Source organism: Crotalus tigris, unplaced genomic scaffold (assembly GCF_016545835.1).
Source record: "Crotalus tigris isolate CLP2741 ecotype Arizona unplaced genomic scaffold, ASM1654583v1 scf7180000017631.5181431, whole genome shotgun sequence".
Classification (NCBI taxonomy): domain Eukaryota; kingdom Metazoa; phylum Chordata; class Lepidosauria; order Squamata; family Viperidae; genus Crotalus; species Crotalus tigris.
In genome coordinates, this window is record NW_024096525.1 from 1,323,850 (window position 1) to 1,340,917 (window position 17,068).

The window sequence follows — 17,068 nt, forward strand, 5'->3', positions numbered from 1 at the left end:
CAAAAGGAATGCACCAGCACCGGCTGTTTGCCTAATGGGCTTCTGGCTACCAGCTACCAGCTGCTTTGGAGGAAAACTAAAGCCTTTAATGTGAAACTGATTAGAGTCTTGTTAATTTCAGGCAGCAGCTGGAAGAATTCTAATCAACTAATTAAGGTCACAACTGATCTTATTATCTTGTTAGCACTTTCTAGGATTGCACTATAATGTGGAGAAAAGCAGCTCAGGAAGAGATAGCTTGTTTAGGCAATTTCTCTGCTGTGCAAGTTGGGGAGTAGAAAGTAACAGATCAGGCACAGAATAACATACTATATTGGTGAGCATCTGACTGAGAGATGCTGCGGGCTCATAAATGTGGGCAGTGGTGGCAAAGTAACTTTTTCATCACTGTTGTAATTGCACACAGTCACTGTCGTGAGGTAGTCTCTAGATAAGAACTACTTTCCAAATAATTTAAATAATTATTTAAATAAAGGAACTGGATAGGCTTTTCTCTTGTTGCAAGAATGGCCGTACTGTGTTAGAAATTTGTGGTAAGAGCTTTCCTTCGAGTTAAATCAAGCACTGTTTTTCGTTCTGTTTTAACTGATTCTGAATGAATATATACACAAGTAGTAATTACTCACCTCCAACTTTCACCCCTTACCCCTCAGTTGCCATGCACTTACACAAATTGTCCTTGATTAATAACCTCTCATTCTGTTATTGTTGGAATTTATGACAGCACTGACGAATGATAATTACAACCAGTTCTTGAAGTTCCAGCTGTCACAATACCCCTGCGGTCACAAAATTACAATCTGTAATTTTGGCAGATTTCTGACACCACAGCATCCTGTGGCCATATGGTTGCAATTTTGATATCTTTCCTGCCAGCTTCCCACAAGCAAAGTCTGTGGGGAAGCCAGCAGAAAGCTAGATGTTGCAATAATATGAGGTCCTTGCTTAATGACCTGTGATTTGCAAGTCAGAACAGCCATTATTAAGCAGCCTGGTCCTGTGACATCACTCTTTACAACTGTGTCGCTTAGCAATGGAAATTCCAGTCCCAATTACTGTTAAATGAGGATTATCTATACACATACATGCATGAAAATGACTTTAATTAAACTTTATATTAATTTAATTGTTATAATTAATTAATCAGTTTAATTGCTGTTGTAGCTGTTGTTCCTTGCATTAAAACTGCATTAATGAAGCATAAAGAACCAGTTGTTTTTGTGTTGTGCAATGAAAATGGGTATTATTTTGAAAAACAATAACATATTATTTTGTGATGAACATGGCTCTTAAGACGAGCCATGTTCATAAAACTCCTGCTCTCTTAATTGGTATAATTCTCCATTTGCCTTTCTCCTGAGAAAATTATTTTTGAAAGAATACATTGATTTCTAAACGCAGTTTTCTGTAGACAAAATTAATGTTCCAGCTCCAAAAAAAGAGGAAACTATGGGAAAAATATCTTTTAAATATTCATAATTGATCACGTATTTTCTTCCATTCAAATGTGACAAAGTTGTGCTGATTTAAAAAAAAGTCACAGTAAAATTAGTTATCTTTTAATTACAGAATTGACAGCTACTTGTAGACCTGAACAGTAATGTGTATTTCTTAACTTTCTTTTTTTTAACAAAAAATCTTTCTAGAAGCATCTTTCATTGGAAGTCTGCATGTTGCAGTTTTTCTTTGCATACATCCAGAGGTAGGTTTTCTATTCTAACATCCCTTTTGATAGTATCAAGTAGTTTTAGAAGGTCACATTTGCACAACAGTTCTGTTAAAAGTCAGAGAATTCTGAGACATTGGATTAAAGCGTTACCGAAGGAATTGAACTGCAGAATTCCAGATTTTAGAAAATCAGACACTTGTTTAAAAATCAAAACTTCCATCTGACTAAGGAACTTCATGTTTTCCTCCTTAGTTCTATATGCTGACTTTACACTTAGATCATTAACTGTAAAAATACTTTAAAACAGGTAAGGCAACGTCATTTCATTTACTCAATCCTAGACAGCCCTTCTAAACATCGTAATGAAAATCATGTGGATATATGATTACGTGACTTTTTATTTCCTGTAGAATCCCAGTCTCCAATTTAGTAGACAGCTGGGCCTCTTTGCTGCTCCTTCTAAAGGATTCCATACCACTCGGCCTTCCAGCTCCAGGGCAGTTTCTAATACTTGGGTGAGTCATTCCGTGACCATAGACGCAGTCGGGTTTTTTTTCCCCTTTTGAAAAATGCCAGGATAAGGTAGCTCTTGAAAAATCTAGAAGAAATGTTGGACTTTTGTATTGAAAATTAGACCACTACTTAATATTGAGGACAGTTTTTAGCCTTCTAGTTGTAAGGAAGATTATAAGCTTTCAAGACATTTGAAATCTTGCAGATGTCACAGGTAACCTTATCACTACGGTTAACCCTAATAAGAACTTTCCAAGTGTTCAGTGAGAATGGCATGGCTGCATCTTGCTATTCCCTTAGCCTCAGTTCAAACCATGAGTTTAAATATGAGCTGAAAGCATTTGTCATAGCACTTCTAGGGCCAATTATTCTCAGGGTATTTTTATCATTCAAAGGGTAATCTGTTTTCAGAGCGAAACTTGCCAGTTTTTACTCTATACCAGTGGTGGGGAACCTATGGCACGCGTGCCAGAGGTTGCACTCAGAGCCCTGTCTTTGGGCACACGCGCCGCCTCTGCCAGCAGCTTGCGCAGGTCCATTAGGCCACCCGGAACAGCAGCCCCACCCAGCACAAAAGAGGCGAAGTGGCCAGCTAGCAAGTTCAAGTGGACGTGGTAGAGCACGCCCACACCCAGCATGCCAAAAGCCACCCCAAGCAGGGAAAGCCAGATCCCCATCGCTGCCATGGTCCCCCAGTCCCAGCTAGGATTGCGTGCCTCCCCCACATCTATGCTGCCCACTGTCTCACCCGCCAGAGATCCCCCGGATCTCCCCCAACCCTGCCCGGTCCCCACAGGCGTCCCCCCATGAGCAACATCGAGGTGGCCATGCCCACCTCAGCCACACCCACCCAGTCTGCTGTGACAACTGCAGCCATGCCCCCCCTGAGGGCACCACAATGCTGATGCGGCCCTGGCACTTTGCGATAAATAAGTGGGTTGTGGTTTGGGCATTCGGTCTCTAAAAGGTTTGCCCTCACTGCTCTATACTAAGCAATCCATGCTTCATTGGGTCATTGTTTTCAGAGATATTTCGTTATTGAATTCCCCAATGCCTTCAACAATGGCAGAGCTTCTAATGTACTTGAAAAGTTTTGAAAATTCAAGAAGATATTCAGAGATAAATAAAGGAGAATATTTGTAGCTCACGGTTGAAATGAGGGGTCCTTGGTGCTCTCTGAGCTTGCTTATTTTCTTGCAGACATTTTATCACCCAAACTAGGTAACATGATGATGTTACCTAGTTTGGGTAATGAAACATCTGCAAGAAAACAAGCAAGCTCAGAGAGCACCAAGGACCCTTCATATTCAGAGATGTATCTGCCTTGAAAGTAGCCCATGCTCAATCAAACAACAGCAAATTTTTTATTACATTTTGTATTATGTCAAAAAATGCTTTATGATTATTTTATGTCATAAAATGTTTTAGAATATTTGTACAGTAGTTTAGGGCTGCAGGGAGCCATAAGTACTTCATCCCTGTATATAGAGGAGACCAAGTTATGGTGTTTGCTGAATTTTCCTATTGTAATGCCCATTCTTTTCTCTTTTTTAAAGCTTTCCCAATTCTCAATTTTAATTTTTCAGGAGCCTTCAGACAAAGAAGTCCGTGGACCCCTTTGGGCCTCCAGTGTCATCACAAGGGGTCTATGAAGGCTTAAGAAATGTTGTTATTTAAATCTTAAGTCTTGATGATCCGTGACCACAAAAGATATTTAAAGGGGGTCCGTAGTGAAGAAAAGGTTGAGAAGCACTGGATTAAGTTATAAAAATGTATACTCCCACACTTATTGTTAAAATAAATCACAGCAACTTTTCTTAGGATATAGCTTCTTAGGATATCCAAGTGTGGCATCTGAAAGGCTGTAAATATGATTTTTGGCTTAACCCTTGCTGTTTTTCCACAAGCCTTCCCCTCTATTCATAGTCTTCTGAAACCTCTCTTCTCTTGAAATCCCTCTGTCTAAAACTGAAGCAAGAAATTTATGTTTTCCTTTTCTTTCTTGTTCTTTTAAAGTGTGTTAAATGAGTTTATTATGAAAAATCCAAATCTGGATAATAAGAAAGACCAGAGAGATCTGCAGGTAAGAAATCTATAAAAACAATGATTATTGAATTCAAGTATGATATGAAAAAGAATGTAAAGAATGCATGCTGATTACCAAGAAAATGCTTGTTTTGTTTTTCTCACCCTGTTTTATTTTACTGACACTTTTAAAATCCTGAATCACTGTTGGATTTCAAAATAGCTATCTTCTGTCATAACATGCATGCTATGCTGATCTTGATTTTTTGCAGTTGATTCAATTTCATACGCCAGTTGATTTTTTTTTCCCCCAGAAAGGATCACTAAGTGTCAATGACATTGTCAAAGTCTCAGGTTTATGTATATTTCTAGTTTACTCTGCCACAAAGTAGGTTTTCACAACGTATTGATTTGGTTTTCTTTAGAGAGTTCCAGACACTTTAAATCTCCGAAGCAGTTAATATTCATAATTACATTATATTTTGTAATTAGAAATAGAGGCTCGGGATATCACCAGCCAGCACATAATGGCATTCCACACAGAACAGTATTGTCTCACTAACGCTGTTCATTACTTTTGAAGGAGAAAGAAAGATATCAAAGATATATATGTTATCCATAAGAACTTTTCTTTTACTTCTGTTTATTTGCCGCCTCACCAGGATGTAACACACAAAATAGTGGATGCCATTGGGGCAATTGCAGGCTCATCCCTGGAACAGACTACCTGGCTGAGGCGAAATTTGGAGGTTAAGCCTTCTCCCAAAATAACAGTTGATGGAAACATCCTGGAGTCTGATGTTGAAGGTGATTTTTAGTTTTCTTTGTTCATCTGAATATCTGACTGGAATTATAAAAGCTTTAGCTAAATATAATTTGGAGCAGGAGCATTGTTCATTAAAATAACCTTATCGCTATGGTTAATTCTAGTACAAGCCTTTCCAATGTTCAAAGTGAGAATGGCGCGGTTGCATCTTTGCAAACAGCATTTCTTTCTTTTTCATGTGTTTAATTTAGATATGTTATCTCCAGCTTTGGAAACCTCAAGCATAACTCCATCAGTTTATAGTGTCCATGCCTTAACGCTATTGTCAGAAGTAAGTGTTTTTGTAGTTTTTGACTTTATACATAATGCAACAACAGATAAAAAGTTACATATTTTTTGAATTTTATTGCAGTTATTTAGTGCCCAATGAACCTTAAGAGGTTTTTATGTTGACTCAAGGCAAAATTATTCTATGATTCATTGACATGAAAATATTTTCTGTCCTTCATTTCACCTCTCTTTTTTATGCTGTTTTGTCTCATTTTGGATCTTGGATGTAGCTTGGAGCAAAAACAGATGTTTCACGTTTTCATTATTATGAACAGAAAAAGGGGAAGGGAAGAAATGTGAAGGCGTTTATGCCATTAATGAAGATAATTCTGCATTTTTTTTGTTTTGTGTAAAATTATGCCAAAGGATAATTGTGCTTAGTCCTACAGTCATTAGGATATTTATGTGCTTTTCATTCCACATATTTTAGAATATGTCAGTTCTATAACTGTGATTAATAGTTAAGTGTTTCTCTTTTAAAGAAGTTAGCTATAGAAACCATGACTGAAGTTGATTTAATTGAAACTAATCATAAAAAAATAAAATCTTCTTTGACTTAAACTCACTTTTTGGTGGCTTCTTGAGTATGCCCATGTAATTTCCTCAACAATGGTTGGAAGTGACTTACTTCTGCCTTCCAGTATTTTTTTGTAATTTCCCAGTCTAGCCTACAGTTCTGGCATTTCAGTCTCCACCCAAGAAAAGGGATTGGACTAGATCAGTGGTTCTCAACCTGTGGGTCGGGACCCCATTTGGGGTCGAACAACCATTTCACGGGGGTCGCCAAACAAGGCTGTCCGCCATTTTCCCCCCTTTTTTTGGCCACGCCCCTGGCACCCGGTGATGTATAAGTGGTTGGGGGTCACCACAACATGGGGAACTGTATTATGGGGTCGCGGCATTAGAAAGGTTGAGAACCACTGGACTAGATAGAAGACCTCCAAAGTCCAACTCTGTTATCCTGTGACAAGAACTGACCCAATCCAATCCGGCTTAGATTTTAAGCCCAGACAAGTTATGGTTAAGGATGGTTTGGTCGTTGAGATGGCACAACAAACAGTCATTAATGAAGTAGAATCCAAAGCATAGATTTAGGAAACAGAGTTTGTTTACATCTTCCACGTTTTCAAGTTGTTTAATATACCTGATACCTTTTCTAAGATGCATTTACAATACATTCTATTTCAGAGCTTTGTAAGTACATTCTCATCTTTACAAAGCAATGCAAGGGGGAAAAAAGTGCCTACTAGGGACTGATTTAGGTCAGTGCCATTCCTGCAGGTATATGGTTGCATATTCGTTGACATGAAAATGAAGTAGTCTTTTACATCATCTGTCTTGTATTTATGACTTTATAAATTAATTCACATTCTGAAGTGCGTGTGTGCGTGCGTGTGTGCGTGTGTGTATAGAATCTTGGAAATCCTCCTTTGCTGTGTTCTTACTGAAATAATTAAAATATTTTAAACAGTAATTAGTTGGTTGATAAGGAAAGTTGTGACATTTTTCCTGTCCTCTTTTAGGTTTTGGCTCATCTCCTGGACATGGTTTTCTATAGTGATGAGAAGGAAAGAGTTATTCCTCTTCTTGTAAATATAATGCACTACGTTGTGCCTTACCTTCGCAACCACAGGTATCTTTGCAAAGTACAACAGAAAGCCCCATTGTCCCCCCTTATCCCACATTTTGTCCTGCTCCTCTAATCTAGAAATAAAACAAATCAGGTCACATGAGGCCTCAAGACAAGCAGAGGAGCAGGGAAGCAAGGGAGGGAGGAGCTGTTAGTAACGAGCCAAAGTGGACGGTGCTGCTGTGCATTTTATCAGCAAAAATAATTCTGGATTCATGTAAAGCTGGTGTTTTCAGATCATTTTTCACAGAAACATTTTGTATTTATAGTAACTTGAGATTGGGGGGGGGCGATTTCTCCTTCCAGTGCCCATAATGCACCCAGTTACCGAGCCTGCGTCCAGCTCTTGAGCAGTCTGAGTGGATATCAGTATACCAGGAGAGCATGGAAAAAAGAAGCTTTTGATCTCTTTATGGATGCCAACTTCTTTCAGATGGATGCTTCTTCTGTGAATCAGTAAGGCTTGGATTGTTGCTCGAATATTTAACAAAATTAAATATTTCTATGAAACAAATAAGCAGAAACCTGATGACCTGCACATCTTTCTCATCCACTTATAAACCCTGTTTTGGTGGAAGTATAATCATGAGCTGCTCATCTATTTAAGATGGTTTTTATGGAAGCGGCTACCGTAGTTAGGACCTTAGATGAAGTATTTCCCCAGCCTTGGAAATTCCGGAGTGATCCTGGAACCTTCAATACATTGTGCTCTGCATCAGTGCTGTTCTTTCAATTTCTACAGTTAAGTTCTTTCTAGCTCTCACATCCTTTCCCATTTCTGCTTCATTCCACACACTTCTTCTGTAGCAGGGATTACTATTTTGGATAGTGTGTGATTGTTGCCGATTCACACTTGCAGGGGATTCACCTTTATCTCCCCAGCCCTTCTCAAACTGGAGCCAAATTATGTGGGTACAGGCAGTGCTCAACATACGACCGGTCAGTGACCATTTGAAGTTGACGAACCTCATCAGAGAGACTTATGAGCTGGTTTGCAAAGTTCCGATGGCCAGCTGACATTCCCTCTGCGGTCACGTGATCACATCCCAGGTGCTCGGCAACCGGTCCACATTTAAAGCCCTTTGCAATGCCCCACAGTCATACGATCACACTTAAAAAAAAAATTTTTTTGTTGTAAACCAACATTTACTTCCAGCAAACCCAGCCCATAGTGAACAATTGGTTTGCTTAATGACTGCTCTATTCACTTAACTACTGCTGCAAAAAAAGGTGGTAAAATCAAGTTAGTCACGTGGGTAACCTGTTTTATGACCGTCATGACTTAGGCTTCCTTAAGTAGTCTTCAATTTACAACCCCAATTAGGATCAGAATTTTCACTTCTAAGCAAGATGATGGTTAAGGGAGTCATGCTTGATTTTACTACCTTTTTTGCCACAATTAGTAAGTGAATCCTTGCAGTTCTTAAATGAATCATGTAGCTATAAAGTGAATCCAGCTTCCCCCAATGACTTTGCTTGTCAGAAGCTTCAGGGAAGGTCATGTGGCAATCGCGTGACTCTGTAACACTGCAACCATCGTAAATACATGCCAGTTGCCAACACCCAAATGTTGATCACATGACCGTGGGGATCTGTAATAGTTGTAAGTGCAAAGTTCAGTTGTAAGTCACTTTTTTCAGCACCATTGTCACTTCAAATGGTCGCTGAATGAATGGTTGTAAATTGAGAAATATCTGTACAATTGTGTACCATCCTGCCTATTCATGATTGCTGAAGCAGGCTAGTGCTTAACCTTAACAGTTGTACAGTCCAATATATTTTTCTGATACACAGTGCCAAATTCTGAGAGAACGTTGTAACAGTCATTCTTCCTTTTTGTTTAACCAAATATAAAATACTATGCTTTTATAAAAATATATATACATTATCACTTTTTTCTTCTTATTCTAGTTGGAGAGCGATTATGGACAATTTGATGACACACGACAAAACTACTTTTAGAGATTTGATGAGTGAGTCTAACTTTTTGGCTCTGTGTAAGATCCATGGTTAGTGTTTGAGCCGTGAAGTTTAGCTCCTTCGAGGCTTGTGCAACAGTCTAGTTCAAAACTAAACCAGCAAGCAAGTATTGTGGCGATAGTTGCTGCAAATTTTCCTTCCCTTGAAAAGTTAACAAACCCTTGATTGAGCATTCATTGTAGTTATGATAATTTCCATCCAGTTAATTACTACTATTTGATTGCTGGTATTTGATACTCTGTTTGATATATAAGACCACGAGTAGTATCTACTGTGTTTCCCCGAAAGTAAGGCCTACCCCTAATATAAGCCCTATCTCAAAAATAAGCCCTAGTTTTGGGGCGAGGTACATACTTAACAATCAAGCTAGGATGGGGGTAGGGGTGTGGATCTGCCCCACACGCCCCGCACCCACTTACCTTGCAGCCAGGCCTCTCCTCGTCGGCCCACTTCTTCTGCGGCGTCTTCTGCAGCCAGGCCTCCATTTCTCAGTCACAGGCCTTTCCAGAAGGCCACTGCAGCCAAGAACTTAGATTCAATCCATAGCTCAGTTCTGCAAGACCTCTGCAGACGAGGACCAAGCTATGGATTGAATCCAGAGCTCGGTACTTGGCTGCATAGGCCTTCCGGAAAGGCCTGACTGTAAAATGCAGGCCAGAATGCAGCTGCAGAATGAAGCTGCTCCTTCAGCCCTAGAAGAAGTGGACCTGCTGGGTGGGGTTGTTGGTGCCAGAGATGAGTAAGACATCCCCAGAAAATATAACCTGGTGCCTCTTGGAGGCAAAAAAATAATAATAAGACTCGGTCTTATTTTGGGGAAAACACGGGTAGGCAATGAGTTAGTGTTCTGATTAGTAACATTCACCACATACTTAAAATAATCTTGATCATGAGCAACAACAATGATTAGGGGACTGGAGACTAAAGCATATAAGGAATGGCTGCTGGAATTGGATATGTCTAGTTTAATGAAGAGAAGGACGAGGGGGGACATGATAGCAGTATTCCAATATCTCAGGGGCTGCCACAAAGAAGAGGGAGTCAAGCTATTCTCCAAGGTGCCTGAAGGCAGGACAAGAAGCAATGGGTGGAAACTAACCAAAGAGAGAAGCAACCTATAACTAAGGAGAAACTTCCTGAAAGTTAGAACAATTAATCAGAGGAACAACCTGCCTCCAGAAACAGTGAATGCCCCAACACTGGAAGTTTTTAAGAAGAGACTGGACAGCCATTTGTCTGAAATGATATAGGGTTTCCTGCCTGAGCAGGGGATTGGACTAGATGACCTCCAAGGTTCCTTCCAACTTGATGATGATGATGATGATGTTCCTAAAATGATCATCAAGAAGTTTATCTCCCTTCCAAAGCACTGCCAAAATTGCGTATTTTCTTTTTTTAGCACGTGTGGCGGTAGCTCAGAGCAGTTCCCTCAACCTATTTGCTAATCGGGATGTTGAGCTAGAGCAGCGTGCAATGCTCCTGAAGAGGCTGGCCTTTGCCATTTTTAGCAGTGAAGTGGATCAGTACCAGAAATACCTTCCAGATATACAAGGTAATTCCAGTCAAGCTTCTAACTCCATGAATAAAACCATGGAGTTTTATGGGCTACATTACACAAGTCGTTTGCCCTTGTCATCTTCCAGGATATATATGTATCTGTGTGTGTGTGTGTGTGTGTGTGTGTGTGTGTTTTAGTTTCATATCTATCTCACGGCACTGACACTGTTAATCTTCCATCCAAATACCAACCAGGCGCAAGTCTACGTAACTTCTTATCCCAGACAAGATCAGCCATGTGCTGCTATTTGCTTAGGTGAGGGGTAGGCAACCTTGGCTCTTTTATGACTCGTGGACTTCAACTCCCAGAATTCCTAAGCCAGCCATGCTGATGGGAAAGGGAGAGGTTTCCAAGCTGAGCCACGCTGGTTCAAAAATTCTGGGACTTGAAGTCCACGAGTCATAAAAGAGCCAAGGTTGCCTACCCCTGGCTTAGGCAATATGGGATAAATAAAATTCTAAAAGGTTTCATTCAACCAGTGATGAAAGCCGAATGGATTTCCTTTCCATTCTGCAGCAGTTCACAAATCTGGTTCATTAAGTCTGAAGACTTTTGAGAACAGGGAACCACAGATCAGGAAGGGGAAACCCATTGCTGCTTTCATAAAGCAAATCTCTCGCCTAAATTTGAAAAAGGCAGATTTGTGTTATGGAGTAGGCATATTTTGGACCAAAATAGGCAAAGTGTCCCGAATCACAGTTTTAACTTTTGTTATCTTCGTGCCTCATAGTTTAGATCAGTGAGTATTTTAAGCTTGGCTGAAGTCTGATCCATCTCTTATACATCTTCCACTCTGTATGTTACTGCATGAAATTGATTTTTATTGTTAAATACATATTCTTCACTAATTCCAGCTATTTGAAGCAGGTTGCAGCTTTAGATGTTAGCCGTGGTTGTTTTCTGACAGATCCTTGTCATCTCTTTCTGTTTTAGAAAGACTGGTTGAAAGCCTCCGCCTGCCCCAAGTGCCTACCCTTCACTCCCAAGTATTCCTGTTTTTCAGAGTTTTGCTTCTAAGAATGTCTCCACAGCATCTTACCTCACTTTGGCCTACTATGATCACAGAGCTGGTGAGTTCCGCTTTGCATCATCCACAGCTGGGCAAAGAAGACCACTTTTTAGAAGAACTGAGAATGTCTCAATGTTGGCTCTAAGCTATCCAGGAGATTGTCAAAGACCACAGCCCATAATTTCATCTCTGAACTTCACTCAAAAGCTGAGATTAACATGTTATCCCTCTACACCAGGGGTAGGCAACTTTGGCTCTTTTATGACTCGTGGACTTCAACTCCCAGAATTCCTCAGCCAGCCATGCTGAGGGGAAAGGGAGAGGTTTCCAAGCTGAGCCATGCTGGCTCAGGAATTCTGGGAGTTGAAGTCCACGAGTCATAAAAGAGCCAAGGTTGCCTACCCCTGCTCGACACAGAGAGAGTGCCTTCTATCATCGACCATCTTTGCCCAACCTTATATTTAATTATTTGTTGTTGCATGTGAAGGATACATTGTCACATAGCTGATAGCACTCACCAATAGCTGTGGTTATTTGAATACAGCAAATTGACGCTGATAATGCCAGTTACCACAAGACATTGCAGTTGCTGTTGGCTGCCTGAAAATAAGACTAGATCGGACCCAAATCCCACAGAGTTCACAAGCCCTTTCCCAGGTGGCTCTGGAAAGCAGCAAGTCACGAATGCCATTGGCTGTTGCTCCCCGATGGGCTGCCAAGGAATGGAAGAAGTGCATAGTCTTCACAATGAGACTAACCAGCCTTATTTTGCCCTGAACCTGGCCTTCTTCTTCTTCTTTCCCTCCTGCCTCTCCTAGGATCCTTTAATCAGTGCACTTCATTTGTCATGATAGAATTTTAGTCGTTTCTACATGGATCCAATCAATGTCATAATTCTGCCTTATACTACCTTACATCTGTGTTCCGCTTTCCTCTGAGGCAGCTTTGCTGGGTTCCACTTTCTGCTCATTTTGGGCCCTCAAGAGCCCTGTGAGATGAGTGTGCTGAGAGTGATCTGACATCCCCCAGTGAGAAAGGGCTTGAACAGCGTCTAACCGCTATGCCTATACTTGCTGTCAGGATAAGCCTGGAGCTACAAGTTGTGAAATATATTTTTCTTCTTTTATGAAAAAGGGAAGCTTAACCAGGCATCGTTCTTGGTGCTGTTATATTATTAAACAACACAACTGTGAGCTTGAGCAGTCAGAAAGTTAAACATTGTCCTGTTCATCCCTCTTGCACAACTTGACTTTGATCTTCAAGGTAGCGCAGTATTTTGCTTTTTAAAGGCCCACCTTTCACAACTGGGGATGTGTAGGGTTGCATTGAATGGGGCAATGATGTACAGATAATCCTCAACTTACGATCACAATTCAGACCAGAATTTCCATCGCTATAAGGAAGTCACTGTAATAGTTAAGTGAATTCCATGGTCATTAAGTGAATCCGGCTTCCCCGTTGACTTTGTGTGTCTGAAGATGGCTGCGAAGGGCGCAGAGGCCGATCACATGACCCTGGGATACTGCAGTCATCATAAATATATGTCTATTTTCAAGTGCCCATGTGCTGATCCTGTGACCGTGGGGATGCTGTGATGTAAGGGCAAGGACTGGTTGTAAGTCAACTTTTCTCACTGTTTGAACAGGCGCTAACAAATGGTTGTAAGTTGAGGACTACCTGTATACTAAGCAGAGAAAGCCCGCAACCAATTTTCAACAGTTGTAGGTAGGAGTTTGATGGGATTTGGAAGCCACCTGTGGCCCTTAGACATCAGGATTGCTACACCTGCATAAGTGTTAAGGTTTGAAAGCCATGTGTGTCTTCAATGTTCAGGGAGGAATTGAAATTCAAGTGGAAAGAGGCCTTGCACCAAGAGCACCCTTTCTTGCAGAGATGAAGCCTTTTAAAAGGAAAACAAATGAATACAGTCTTTATATTGGAGGCGTTCTGTTTTGCCAATTTCCCTTCCCAATGACAAATTAAGATGATTTGGTGAATTTTGGCTGAATAATAAATAGATACATTTATAATACTGTTCCCCGGGACTGCAAGGCAATCAAACCGGTCAGTCCTAGAAGAGATCAACCCCGACTGCTCTTTAGAAGGCCAGATCCTGAAGTTGAAACTCAAGTACTTTGGCCACCTAATGAGAAGGAAGGACTCACTGGAGAAGGGCCTAATGCTGGGAAAGATTGAGGGCAATAGAAGAAGGAGATGACAGAGAATGAGATGGCTGGATGGAGTCACTGAAGCAGTAGGTGTGAACTTAAATGGACTCCAGAAGATGGTAGAGGACAGGAAGACCTGGACTCGGAGGAATGTTGTCCATGGGGTCATGATGGGTCGGACATGACTTCGCAACTAACAACAACATAATACCGTATAATTTGATGTTTAAGCTGCTCCCCACATCCTGCTGCTGTGCACAAAGACGTTAACTACATGGACCAGTTACTTTGATCGTCAGGAAAGAGAGCAATAATTAGTGTGCAAAAATTGGGACAGTCGTTATCACTTCCCCAACTTGATTGCATTGTTCCTTTGCATAGTGTTATGTCATAGACTCGAATCAGTTGGAGCTGTATGCATGACGCAGGTGATTTGATGGCAATTTTTATAACAAAAGTGCTAATCTGCCTAACTTCTAGCTGTTCTTACACTTAAGCCAGGTTCCTTTTGCCTCTAGGGGGAAAAAATAAAGAGTGGGATCTTCTTTACCCGGGCTTTTAAGATGTACTAATAGTAATTTTATGTATTTTTAGCTGTGTTTAGTGGTTGACATTATATTTAACACTGATATCTCCCTTTAGTACCCTAAAGAGAGAAAGACAGGATATAAATTAATTTTTTTCTGTTTACAAACAATATGTGTGCTTTGTGCTTTTTACCTTCAGGTCCAAGTATTTTTACTTATGGAACAGGAGCTCACAGCCGATGAAGATATCTCAAGGTAAAGTCACTGTGATTGGCTCATTCTTGTTTGCAAAGTAAGTTAAATGCTATCGAATGATATTCTGATACGTTTTACAAAAAGTTTACTTTATGCTAAACGAATGGAAAAAACTTTTCCATCCAGACTGGATAACCTAATCCAGGGGTAGGCAACCTTGGCTCTTTTATGACTCATGGACTTCAACTCCTAGAATTCCTGAGCCTACCCCTGACCTAATCTGTACGAATAATAAACTACAATAAAAGAAGTCGTTCATCCCATTTACACATTTATTCAACCAAACCCGAGGCCTCTTGTCACAAACATCAGCTTATTTTTAGCCAAGGACCCCGTATTACAAAATGATGAAGAAAAGCTAATAAATTGAAATGCACTTTTATTAGAATTGTTTGTAATTTTTGATAAGATTGTAAAAAGCAAGGATAAAGCCAGCTATGTGATGGGGTCTCTTTTTTCCATCTGGTTTAAAACACAATTCTGCAGATTGCTCGCATGGTTGATCCATAGCCATACTGAATGTCTGAACATTAGCAGTTTTGTCAGGGTTTGTACTTGTTTGCCCTCTTGCCTTTCTTCCCCAGAAATAGAAATAGTCATGAAACCAACACAAACACCTATTCCAAATACAATTTATGGGTCTATTTTGCATTTTCATAAGAATTTGGGAGTAATTCCTCCCATTTCCTATCACTGAGCCATTTTGTATTTTGATTCATTTTGCTTGGCTCCCATTTGGTGGAGGATTTTCTTTAGCATCCAAAACTTTGTCTGCAACTTGCTGCTGCTTCCACCACTCATATAGTTTTGAACAAATTAGTAGACAATTACCCCTTTGGTTTGTGTTTTATGATTTTTAAACAGGTGGTTAGCCGAGATGCTTGTCTTAAACTATTTAATTGAGCCGGCATTTCTTTATTCATTTGCTCCCTTCTCGTTGTATTAATTCGTAAGTTCATCTGCCTTGCCCAATGGTAACATTTCTTTATTTTGTGAACTCCTTTCCCATATGTTCAACTGTAAGTGATATACCAAAATTCATTTATCACTAGTATTAAGGCTCATTTACCTAAAGGAAAGTTCAAATATAACATAAGACAGTTTTTTTGAAGGAAAATAGTGTTATGATGGAAGGTCAGTATACATTTGTAAAGCACACCTGCCGCTTTTATATATTAATTTCATTTGGTTACAGAACTTCAGGTCCATCTGTTGCTGGGCTAGAAACAACATACACAGGAGGCAATGGGTTTTCTACATCATACAATAGTCAAAGATGGTTGAACCTTTATTTGTCAGCTTGTAAATTTCTGGATTTGGCCCTTGCTCTACCCTCTGATAATCTTCCTCAGTTTCAGATGTAAGTAAAATTAAGAAATGCTAGAAATATATTTGATGGGAGAAAACTGTACTAAAAGGGATGCTGTTGATTTGTTGGTTGGTTGGTTTTTTTGGTGCAGTCATAAAAGCTATCTTCTGCCTTCTAAAGATGTCCTCTTTTTCTGTGAAGTAATGTTAAAAAAATAATTCCCAATAGTTAGAAGGCAAATTTCAAATGAATGTTAGAAAAAAAAAATCCAATAGTAAAATTCCCAATAGTAAATAACTGCAACCAGTTATTGGGATAACTGGTGCACATCCCTTCATTTACTGTGTTCAAACAGAGGCTTGACAGCTATCATTGGGGATCCTTTAATTTGGATTTCTTCACAGAGAAGGGGATTACACGTAGTGGCCTAATTGTTCCCTTCCAATTCCATGATTGTATAAAGCCCCAAAAAGCACAGCTAGAGATACTTTTGAAACAAAACCTTCCCTGTCACCATCGGCTTTATTGCCATTTCACAAGAGGTACAAAACATCGCCTTGAAAAATAGCAGATCTTCAGATCTGATCAAAGTTTTTACTGTATTAGTTAGAGCATTGTGTGTTTTCTCTGCATGTTAATGTCCTGGGCATCAATATAAGCCTAGATATAGCCCTGGATATGAATACTTCTAGGAATGCAGAAGGAGGGATTCTTTCCAAATCTTTCTTGATGAATATGCAAAGTAGTTCAGAAGGGAATTATTCTCTTAACAGGTACCGGTGGGCCTTTATTCCAGAAGCATCGGACGATTCTGGGTTGGAGGTGCGAAGACAAGGCACCCACCAGAGGGAATTCAAACCATACGTTGTGCGATTAGCAAAGCTGTTACGAAAAAGGGCAAAGGTATTCCATTTTTTTTTAAAAAAAATTGGCTCAGGTACTAAACAGTGGGTAAATTATAACTGCCGTTCAGATTCTAGGGAAACCTTAGAAAACCGGAATTTACATCCATGTGCACCAACAAGACCGTTCTTCCTCTTTACCGGCAGCCTGAGTTATTGCAGGGAGACCTATAAAGGGTCAGGATCATTCAGGGCCGTGTGTGCTTTTTAAGCCTTGCCGTATTGACTGTTGCACTGCAGAACTTCATTTTTCTCCCCCCATCGTTTGGTACATTAAAATGAGAGGAACCAGTTTAACTGAACGATTCAGTGCTCTCAGTTGGAATGATTTGCTTTCTAACAAATAGACAAGTAAACACCGCTGACTTTGATGAGAAGGTTTAGTTAAAGATGTTTCATTATCTTTGAGTCGGTAATGTCGGTACTT

At 40.0% G+C, this 17,068-nt stretch overlaps 1 protein-coding gene across 2 annotated transcripts in view; it reads left to right on the forward strand.

The window, feature by feature from the left end:
- The window catches only part of DOP1A (DOP1 leucine zipper like protein A), a 64,267-nt gene that overhangs the window by 46,527 nt on the left and 672 nt on the right, over window positions 1-17,068 (forward strand). For both annotated transcript variants that reach the window (XM_039334454.1, XM_039334455.1), the window contains exons 24-36: window positions 1,647-1,702; window positions 2,080-2,184; window positions 4,199-4,265; window positions 4,870-5,014; window positions 5,225-5,304; window positions 6,827-6,936; window positions 7,240-7,389; window positions 8,845-8,906; window positions 10,313-10,465; window positions 11,405-11,541; window positions 14,375-14,430; window positions 15,626-15,790; window positions 16,513-16,642. In XM_039334454.1, coding sequence (XP_039190388.1) covers window positions 1,647-1,702; window positions 2,080-2,184; window positions 4,199-4,265; window positions 4,870-5,014; window positions 5,225-5,304; window positions 6,827-6,936; window positions 7,240-7,389; window positions 8,845-8,906; window positions 10,313-10,465; window positions 11,405-11,541; window positions 14,375-14,430; window positions 15,626-15,790; window positions 16,513-16,642 — 1,416 coding nt within the window. The remainder of the gene's footprint in view (window positions 1-1,646; window positions 1,703-2,079; window positions 2,185-4,198; window positions 4,266-4,869; window positions 5,015-5,224; window positions 5,305-6,826; window positions 6,937-7,239; window positions 7,390-8,844; window positions 8,907-10,312; window positions 10,466-11,404; window positions 11,542-14,374; window positions 14,431-15,625; window positions 15,791-16,512; window positions 16,643-17,068) is intronic.